The sequence below is a fragment of the Glossina fuscipes genome, unplaced genomic scaffold (assembly GCF_014805625.2).
Source record: "Glossina fuscipes isolate IAEA_lab_2018 unplaced genomic scaffold, Yale_Gfus_2 222, whole genome shotgun sequence".
Taxonomy (NCBI): domain Eukaryota; kingdom Metazoa; phylum Arthropoda; class Insecta; order Diptera; family Glossinidae; genus Glossina; species Glossina fuscipes.
The window spans coordinates 1618486-1630006 of NW_023998565.1; the positions used below are offsets into that span (position 1 = coordinate 1618486).

At 39.3% G+C, this 11521-nt stretch overlaps 1 protein-coding gene across 1 annotated transcript; it reads left to right on the plus strand.

Moving 5' to 3' along the window:
• Positions 1-204: 204 nt before the first annotated feature.
• On the plus strand, positions 205-11156 carry LOC119642444 (zinc finger protein swm-like). Its single transcript, XM_038041600.1, is given in 8 exon segments — positions 205-371; positions 3585-3692; positions 4299-4633; positions 6915-6927; positions 6997-7432; positions 7528-9987; positions 9990-10145; positions 10207-11156. Coding segments are annotated over 8 exon segments (4146 nt in total). The 3' UTR covers positions 10678-11156.
• The last annotated feature ends 365 nt before the right edge of the window (positions 11157-11521 follow it).

Sequence of the window (11521 nt, forward strand, 5' to 3'; positions counted from 1 at the left end):
CAAACATTTGGGAGAAAAAAGCTATTAAAAAAAATAAAATACTAAAAAAAAGAATAATAAATAAATAACAATAATGGAAAATCGTTGGATATATATCGAGGAAACCATAGAAAAAAATTAGTTAAAAAAAAAGAACATGGGGAAAATCTTGTGGAAAACATATATTTACAACAAGAAATAAGATAAACGGAAATCATCAGCAGCATGTGCAGTTTCCACACGTCACATCGCCCACAGCAGATAACTCATCAGCAGCAAGTGCAGCCTCAACGCGACACATCGCCAAAGCAGGAAAGTCATCAGCAGCAGCAATTACAGCAGCATCCTTTTTCCAGGCGGCTCACGCCCCATACCTATGCTGCAAACGGATTGTAGTTGGGTCGTCTTCGTCCAGCGGTAACCATATATCTGCTTGATTGTGACAAATGTATGCTTGTTTTGATGCATCGCTCGTACGCTCCGTATTGGTGGCGGTAACGTAGAAGGTGTTCGCTGAGATTAGAGATGTAGGTGACGGTGATGCTACCTTGTTAAATTGCCCTGTCCTCGAGCTACGATGCAACCACAGCCCCCTGTTGTCATTATTATTTTTAGAGCTATTGCCGTTGTCCTTGCCTGCTTTGGATTTGTAATTTAGGGACTTCTTATCCTTTTCGTTCTTGTTAGTTCTCCCGGACGCCGTGAGCGTGATTGGAGTCAACGTCACGATCAGCACATTACCACCCCAAGTACGAACCCAACAGCTGCAGCAACAGCATCACCGGCCTACACTCGCCGCTTGGAAAAAAAAAGGAAAACCAAAAACAAAATGTTACGGAATATCACATACATAGAGACAAGAAAAAAAAACACAAGAAAGAAAAACCAAAAAAAAACCACAGTGTATATGTATACAGGCCCGAAAAAAAACACAACATTTTTAGGAAAATATCACATACATACAAATATACAAAAGAGAAAGCACACAAAAAAACCCCGAAAAGAACAACACAAGAAATATATTATTTACACATGCCCGGAAAAATAGAAGGAATTTAAACAAAAAAAAAATTCATCAGTAAAGAAAAAAAAAGGAAGGGAAAAAAACCAAAATCACAGCAAACAAAAAACCCAAATGTTACAAAGAAAATATGTACACATACACATATCTACGCGCAAGTAATCGTTGGACATTTCTCAGAAAAATCACATTAAACGCAGGAAAGGTTGCTTGTTCGAAACAAACAGGAGATAAACACGAGAAACACCGCTTAGACAATACACGCATGCAATCGAAGGCTACCACGTACAATCAGGATCCCGTTGCTAACTCACACAGGTCGCATGTGATATTGTAAGAAGACCGCGAACCAAACGCCACTTTAAGTGTCGAGTTCAAACTGCGAGGATCGGAAATGGATCGCCACTTTGTAACATATCCGAAGGTAAACGTGTGCAGCAGCGACTTCCAGCCATTGACACCCGGAAGATAGCTCAAAGATCGTATCGTGGAGGTCTCCGCCGAGTGGCTGGTAAAAGAGCGGTTAGCAGTCAGAATCAGCGATCAAGTACACCTTTTCTCCCCCTTCCACTACGGGAAGATTGCGCAAACGACCCCCAATTGGGAGCTCCTCCGCCGCCAGGCGCGTCGCAGCAAGGTACTGGAGAAGAAGCGTTATAGTCGTGTAAGGCCTACGATTGGATAGCCCAATTTCCTAGGCGTTTTGATAACCATACACCGAAAATTATGCAAAGGCATACTTTTCGCGAAGGCGAGCATGTTGGACAATGCCAAAAACATCGCATGTCGTTATTCAAAGAATTTGGCAACATAATACTAGAACTTGTACGTTTCATGGTAATTTCATTAGTTCAGTCAGGATGGAACTTTTTGTTGGATACAAACTCTTTAAGTAATTTTTTTGGATAAAACAAGTGATCAACAGAAAAATGCTATCAAAACTATACAAAATATAAAACATAACAAATAATTTAAATAAAACGAAAGCAAAACAAGTAAAGGATACTGCTTACATATATTTGCCTCATAAGTGTGCATAGGGGGGCAGCAAGTAGCTGTAATAGCGTTTGATAAACAAGCTTACAATCGGGCCAGTTCAAAGACAAATATAGACAAATGAAAGAATTAAAACTACGAGTAAATGCATGCATGCAGTATAAAAAAAATAAGCTACGTAAGCCTGATGCACTGCAACCAGCTGGAAATATATCAGCCTACGGCCTGTTGCGTACTACGATTATTCCATCGAAATCAACCCGTTGTCAACAACAACAACTTTTCGGAACATCCATTAACCAATAAAGGCAAAAACCCATTTGCTGTGAACAGGAGCCAACATCCGTGAACACCAGTCAACTCCAGTTTAGAAGCAACACCGGGTCACAACAACAACCCGTGGTTACAGAAGGCATCGAGTTCATTTTTTTCATGAATCGATATAAATGGTAAGCTAAATTTAAGAACCTAGTTTTGGATATTCAGCGAAATTTTTGTAAAAAAAAACAAAAACGAAAAAAAAAAAAATTTTGTTTTGATTTGCAAACCGATCATAAACCCATGTGTAAATAGAACGATTCCAAATTGAATATTTTTATATATTTTCTCAACGCCGTGATCGGTCCTTACGTCGTCGAAAACACAAAAAGATTAAAAATTAAAATCGAAAATGCTTTGCTAGAAATGTGTGGCTAAGCGGCATACTCCACCGCTGAAGCGGAGTAAGAGTGGGTGGATGCGCGAGTGAAGGTACGGGGACTGGGGCCAACTACCGACGGACTAAGACAGGACCAACGAACGGCCCACAGTACGGACAATAGACCTCACAAACGGACTTACATTGTGTAAACTCATTGATTGAACTTTTTTTCTCCTGTTCTAAGTTCAAATCCTTTTTTTTCTTATTTTCATTTCTTTTTTAAATTGTTTTTTTTTTGTCATGCGGAACAGCAGGCCGAATATTTTGCGAACGCTCTACCGAAACCTGAGCTATGCTCATGACAAATGTTTATTTACATCATGTCGAACCAAAACAGGCCCTGATTCTGAGCGATTCGTTACTTGTTAGCTTTGCGAGCGTTATTGTCACGCGAAGTATGGAGGTATAAGTGGTAGTGTTGCAGACACAGTCCTAGATTCTTCGAATGGATTACGTCAGTCATGTCCGGACTGTAGGAAGCGGAATATAAGCTTTTCACGTAGAAAAGAAATAGTTTTTATGAATTAAGTGAAATTCCCGCGAGATGTTGCGGAAAGTTTGTTAAAATTAACAATAATATTCGATGAGTGTCGCTATCTCATACGTGGATCCATGTTGCTCACCACCATTCCTCTTCGTCCTCATCATCAACGGTAAAACTTGTGGATCTGCCCTTGGCAAATTCGGTTGAGGTTTCGAGTGTTCCATCCATGCCTACAACAAGCTTTAGCGATTCCTCCATCGTAAACTCAGTTGGTAACAAAACTGTTACAACTAAGGCTAGAAATTCTGCTGGTGTCAGCTATGCTGATGTGACACCATTCAGGGTACTCTGTCTGCAACTCCAAAGAATGTTAATAAAAATAATAAATCCGCCTCTCACGCTAGCTCTTCGGGTGCATCCGCTAGTCACCGTGCTGGACCTGCCGCAAGAGCTGCACTAGCAAGAAGTCCCTGCTCGGACACTAACTTGTCAGAAGGATTCTTTTTGGCGAGGTGAGCTGACCGGTATCCACGGTCTCTTGATAAGATTTATTTAAATTTGTGGTCAGAATTGAAGGAGAATCACTTTTTTCTAAATTTTCGCTCTTGATTTTAATTTGTTAATTACTATGTTCGTTTGTCCTTTTTTTTTGGAATTAACACATTCGATTTATTATGACTTCAAGGTTGATTTATGGTTTATATTTTATTACCATAGTCTCACAAACTAATTTTAAATCATTTCATATTTCACATTCTATGATTACAGTTATGGTAACAAAGTATACACCGCAGATGAATTTCTTGTTATAACCAAATTAAAGAATACACGTTATTGATATATTCGACTTAACTTGAGTTGCAAGAGATAAAAATGTCACCGACCAACGTCTATTTCAGAAACAGAAAGACAAGATCGTTGGCTATACCCGGAACTGCTCCTTTCGCTTTTTGTAAGAAAAGTTGACTTTTCCAATCTTTCCCGATCATTATCCGCTGTTAGTCGCTGTACAGTTTCTGCTACCTGCGATACTTAAGCGTGACCTACATACTGGCACCTCCTACCCAAACGAAAGATATGTGACGGCAAAACGAGCGTACGACTTTGCCTCTTCACAGGTTAACAGATAAATTTATTAAACTACAAAACTCCCTGAACGGTTGTAAATTCTTTGACTATTTTGAATGTGCGCCGAAGGAGAATCTAAATGCTGTAGGTTCTTCCATGGAACATGAATCAGTTAAGTCGGTTTCATCGTTTAGTAACGCCGTTACTGTACCATTGATTATCGCCCAACTTCCAGCGGAAAATACTGTTCATACCATTAAAAGTGCTACGGATAATGACGAGGTAGCGACATTGCTTTCGATAGAAGCCAGTTGTGCCGCCTGCATGGACAGTTCTAAGCCTGTTGAAGCTGATCAGAGTCCAGCCGAGCAGCCTGAACTAAATGGTTTCGCATAATAGTAGACCTGACGTGGCAGTGAACGATCTGATTGCTATTCAGGCGCGTGAAGACACATTAATGTCAGGTTTTGCAGCGAGTGCAAGAAGGGACATAGTATTAAGTTTCATCCGAGCAGAAGCGTCCAATGCTGGGATGAAGAAGATGCAAAATTTTTAATTTAATACTGCCCAACCCAGGGAAAATTTTAAATTTAACATCTTAACTTTAATTCTTCTGCTTTGTGAAACAGGCATAATGTGGTATAACTACCATAACTGGTTAAGAGACGGGAAATAATTTTTATGGATAAACTGATTCGAGGCTGCGTTTCCTCTTCTTACCTATTGAATTTTGTTGACTTCAATGTACCGAATCTGTCTTCACGAAACTATATTCCCTTAAGACATTCTCATTGCTGCAATAATTATCTACTGTTTAGCCCATTTAGCTGACTATATGGGCTTTATAATAGTAATTATTTCAGTTTTGAACCGTTTACTGATTCTATTAATATAATATATATCAGGTCTTGATCCCGACATGATGTACATGGGACTTCCAAACATATCCCCATATAGATGCGCATTTTTATTCCTTTCAATTACCTTGTTTTTTAATTGAATACCTCGTTCCATTGCTATCTTTGCAAAGTTGCGCTCTGACATTCAAACTTTTTCCAATAATTTATTTACGACTGGGAAATATTAAAGTTCTCCACAATCGGCCGTCTCAAAGCGTTCTTTCAATTTCTTCTTGAATTCATAATTTTGGATATTCTTTCACATGCTATCAATAGCTCATTGCTATCGAACGGCAGGTCTATAAAAATTGAATAAAACTAGTCAGGAGATATTCAAGGGGAGATAAATGCTCTTTTTTTATACATTTATATATATAAGACTATATATTATAGAAAAGCACTTGTATGAATATATGGTAAGAATTAACAGAAAATGTTCAAATTACTAAGAAGAGATACTTTTAATATTTTAATATAAGACCCCGAGTACGACGATAAGCATTTCAATAAATAAATGGTATACAATATTTTAATGCGTGCTACAAAGGATGAACTAATCTGAAATCTTGTATGAACAGACTTATCCCAAGTGTACAGGTGAAATGTGCTATTTGGAGTAGGAATAAACAATTGTAAAAGAAATTTCATATCCTCATTACTGGAGGCACTCCTTTCTTACAGATGTCTTTTGATAGCGGGAAGGTCTTTAATGAGACTCCCTTTGAAAGCATAAAGAAAACAGGATTCGTCAAATTTTATATCTCATTTTTCATAATCGCACAGATAATCATCGTAACTATCCAGCCCTTATCAATTTCTTGCTCTATGCATCGAATTCAATGGGGATCCAGGTGAATTTAATCCAACCATGATGTTTAATTGCTTGCTTCATATTCCTTGAAATCGCACTCGTATTTTCTCCTATCTGAAATGCAAGAAGCTTTTATTCTCAAGGGGAAGTTCATTCATTACTGAGTATTTCATCGATTTTCATAAACTGAAATATGTAGATTCATCCAAGGACACAGAGTCTCTATTTGATTAAAACCTACGTTTTAATCTGGGCGTTAAGGTCTGGGTACATAAAACTATGTGGGTACAAGAGTTTGACGATCCTTACATTGCAAAAAAACTATACAAGAGCTTGAGCATGGAAACAAAAAGAGATAGAAGATTAATGACCGAAGCCTAGTAGATGTGTGAAAAATCGGTAAGGTTTACGCCTTTTCGCCTGGCCACTCACTACAGCTACGACCGCAGAACTATGTTTTGAAACAGCGAACAACGTCCGAACCGATTCTCTAGTAACTTTATTTTCATAAAACTCAGCTAATGTAGTTATAACTGCAACTTTATGGTTATACTCCACTCGTTCAGAGTCCTTTACAAGAATCCAAATAATATCTATAATTTAATATCAATATCGGATTTTATTAGTTGTATCAAAACTGTTCTCAATAAGCGCCTTTTGTCTATGCCATGTATGCATTAACTTAACATGTTAGTATGATTCGAAAACTAACCGACTTCAATTAATATTGTCGGTAGCCACCCTTTAGCATGTTTGCAATGGGTTAGGTGACAACTTATAACTCGGTTCTGCACTGCTTACGGTAGTCTTAGATGTGTACATGCATTTTTTCTTTACTCTTCTCTTTTGTCTATTTTTACTTGAATTTTATTCTTTGCATTTTTTTAGTTATTAATAATAATTAGCACAAAATTATTTCTAAAAGTCAATTGAATTTAGCTGTTAATTTAATATAGCTGGATTTACTGTGTAAGTTGCAAATCGCAATGCTAGTACTACACAAATAGCTTTTCTTATGCTTGCGTGGTACATTTTCAGATGTGATGCAGACTCTTCAGCTCTAACACGTTACGTATTGGCATTATTAAAAAAAGACAAACCCGAAAAAGAACTGAAACGAGTTATGATTGAACAATTGGATGTGTTCTTAACTGAGGAAACGAAATCATTTGTCGAAAGACTTTTTGAGGCCATCTCTACAGAAGAATACTTAAAATTGCCGCCTCCTGCGGACAAAGACAACGAAGAAACTACCACAGACATTGTAACGACCACAGACATTGATACTCAAACTTTGCGATTCGTTGCTATTGGCGCGCCAGCAGGAACCGGTATAAATGTGATAAAGCAACATGAAAGCAATCATGGAACAATCAATAATCATGAAAGCATTAAAGTGACAGACGCTACTTCCACCACCACTTTAACCGCTAGCATGTATACGGATAAAAATCATACACCACCTATTGAAGAAGTGAGTATAATATGAAATAATATACACAAATTTTGCTTATGCGTTTTGGGCTGTGTTAATTGTTCTTTTTTTTTTTTTTTGGTTGTCTGCTTTAGAGCAAAATCAAAGATGTTCTCATTACCAATAATGCAAGTGCGGTCGCAGAACATACCCCGTCTTCAATATGGTCTCACCATCAACTATCTTCGCAACACAACCAATCACAACAACAGCCGCAAGCATATTCAGCTCATTATAATTATCACAATCCTTCCTCAGGAAAGAATAAAACAGCATCATCCACAACGCATACTTATCCTGCGGATGGTGGGGGAGGAAATGAAAACAACGACCGCCATCACCATCACCATCGAAGCGCAAGCCCTCCGACAGTTACCCGCACTATTACTGCTGATAAAGAAAATCAACCGAGGGAGAGTCGCAGGCGGCGAGCTTCGTTGCGCTCACGAACTCGATCACGCTCACGTTCCAATGAACAATTTTCACGCCGCTCTCGTTCTCGCGACCGTCGCATTAATGAACGCGAAAAATCCCAAAGACAATTTCGCAACAAATCGCCACCTGTTGCAGGTGGTTGCGATAATTCCAGGTACGAGCGCCGCCGGGGGGGTGGAGGAGGTGGTGGCAGTATTGGTGATCGGTGCCGTATGATGGTGAACAGCAGTAATATAAGCGGAGGGGGAGAGCGCAAGGCAAATGCTACAAGTGGTAGTCGTTCAGCGAACCATTCATCGCACTCACCACGCAGTCGCTCGCCTTCTTTGGATCGCGTTAATAAGAGTAAGAGATCTCCTAGTACTGGCCGTGGTCAATTGCGCGGTGTGGCTAGCTGTGCGACGTCGCCAGAGTCACGCCACCACCACGAGTCTAAAAAACGTCAAAGATGCCGTGATTTCGATGAGAAAGGGTACTGTGTTCGTGGTGAAACTTGTCCGTGGGATCACGGTGTTAATCCGGTTGTGTTCGAAGGATTAAACAACACAGCTTTGATAAGTATGTCGTTACGTGAATATAATCCTGATGCTCCAGATCTTTGGTCTCGCGCGGGACCTCCCAGTGCAGCTATGGTAAACGCTGCAACCCCGGGGACCTTAATCGCTAGCTCTGCAGCTGCTGGTATAAATCCATTTTCCGGAACTACACGTACTGGTGGCGTTATGATGGGCGGCCCCGGAGCACCTGTTGGATTTTCTCAAGTGCAAGGTCCTGACAAAGTCAGTAACGGCGCCGCGGATTATGTGCGCAATGCAGCTGGAGTTGGATTTCGGGCAGCAGCTCCGATGATACCTTTTCCTTTTAATCCGGCCGCGGTAACTACTCCTTTACAGCGCGAACTTATACCCACACCAGTGGTTTATGCCACTGGCGGAGCAGTCGGTGTTGGCGGCGATGTAAATGCCACCCTACAAGCACAGGGTAAAAGGCGTTTTGAGTTGGAAGACTCTGTGGCTATAGCCGAAGGGCTACCCAAACGTAAAATTCCAGCACATAGCCGACTTGGGCCACGTGTAGCTAGCATGCAAAACTGCTCACTTGAACTACGCAAAGTACCACGTGGTCTTAACACTATTGCCCACCTGAATAACCATTTTGCCAAATTCGGAAAAATTGTTAACATCCAACTCTCTTACGATAGTGATCCGGAAGCTGCTATTGTAACCTTCTCTACACACGCCGAAGCTAACGTGGCATATCGCAGCACTGAAACCGTGTTAAATAATCGTTTTATTAAGGTCTTTTGGCACACATCTGCTGACACCCCGATATCCGGAGATGGTAATACCGTCATAGGTCAACAGACGGGAGGAGGACGCAAGAATAGTCAATACCATTTAAATAATGTGCCAGCTATACCAACTCCATCAGCAGATTCAGCAAGAACGGCCAATGTTAGTCAAAATCAAGCTGGTCCGAATGTAAACAACAATAATAATAATGCAAGCATTCAAGATGCCACGACAATCAACACGACAGCAAACACAACTATCACCACCACAACTGCAGTGGTCGCCACCCATGTACCGACACCCTCCTTAAGACTCAAGAACAATGTACCACCACGCCCCGTTGGCGTAGCAAATGCTATTATTCGCAAAAAACAAGAGTAACAAGTAAAAGCCGTAGCCCAACTGGCCAACGGTTTACGCAAACGTAAGCAGGAACTTTTGCAAAGCTATTTAAAGCAAATGAAATCAGCTTTAGACTTAGTAGAACGATGTGAACCATCAGATCCTCAACGTGGTAAAACTTTGGACACAATCAAATTACTTCAGGGAACCATCGACAGATTACGCAAAGAAATTGCTACCGAACAGGAGCAAATGCAAGCTCAAATTCAAAATCAGCAACCACCACCGCCAGTGAAAAAAACTAAGGAGCAGCAGAAAAAGGAATTGCTTGATATTGAGTTGGAGCTATTTGCGCAACAGCAAGAGGGCAATGATACTACTGCTACACAAAAGCGGCTAGAGGAATTACAGCGAAGTCTTGGTATAGTGCCTGGTAGTACTCCGTCGTCTGCTATTACTCCAACAGTCCAGGGTTCCCCTAATATCTGGCCAAATCCAGTCATTACATGGCTGCGAGCAGGAATACCGCGCGTGCACGAAACTCCTATCCTGAAGGTTCCACCCGCGTAGACAGACGTCCTAAGACCATTGTGGTAACGGGTTTTAATAGTGAAGAAGCTGATTTTGTTCTAGGACACTTTAAGGTAGTTTAAAATATAAATTAAACTCCAATTTGTAATCATTTTTTTAATTATTTACAAATAGCATTTCGGGGAAATTACAAAGCATGACATGGATTTGGAAAAACCTCAGCTGATACTCTCTTACGCTACACGTATAAACGCTGAACAGGCGATATTGAGAGGCAAACTATTTAAGGATAAACGTTTGCAAATTGTTTTTGCTCCTGTTGTACAGACGTCAAACGTAGCCTCCAGCGTTTTTAATAAAATGAGACCGATAGCCAGTCCAGTGTATAAAGAAGCTACAACAGCAGAACTCAACAAAACAAACCAGCCTCAAGAAGCTACCACAGCTGCCATATCTTTTCCCAATCCTAGCCAGTATAATAGCGAAACAGAGGCTACTGCCACGGATACTCTGCCTGAATTAAGGCTTGAAGATGAAGAAGAGGATGAAGAATCTGAAGACCGCTCGTGGCGACGTTGTTTCTTGCCAAATCTAAACAAAAGCCATGCCAAACGTAAACAACATAGTCTAAGGTATAGGCTTTAAAAATATACTTCACGTAATTTATTGTACGAAAATTTAGACGCATGCAATACCCAAATAATTGTGCGCTAAAAAGCGTAGCAATTTCAGTACTTTTTTCTTTTCCTCTTGTAAATTCAAACAAATCATTAATTTCGTAATATCAGGAACATTACAAGCACACAAAGAGATATTTTAAGCCAAGCTTTTTCAAATCCAGGAGTTCAACAGCGGAGACTCGAAAAAATAAGTTAAATTCTGAAATTATTGCTAACTTATGGCAAAAACAACCTTGAAAACCTCTCAATATTCATTAGACCTACAAAACACGTGGGATTCACAAAAGTGGTTTAAAAGAAAAAATATTGTGTTAGAAAAGTCCATACGTACAAACGCAGAAGTTCTAACGAAAAACCAATTCAATATTTTATCTTTCGTTTTCAATTTGCATCGTCGAAGTACACAATATTGAGGTTTTTGTAATAAAAATGAAAAACGTATATATGAAAGAATATATTTATATACACGTATATCTATATGTATACACGTGATATATATATATACATGGATATTTTACTTTTTATAAATTAAAACATCCTTCGCAAACACGGTTATGTCTAATTTGCTTCTCGTGCCCTTTCTCTAATTTTTATTACTAGTATTCTTAATTTGATTGTTTAGTTAATACTTTCTACGTTGTGGATATTATCTGAAAATAATTAATGCAGAAAAATTAATAAAGAATTGAATCATTTCATTTGAAAAAGAAATTCGATAATAAATTTTGAAAAAAACAAAAAGAAAAAGTTATTAAGAAAGAATAGAAAGATAAAATAAGAAAATCATTATTTAATGAGAATTAAAATAT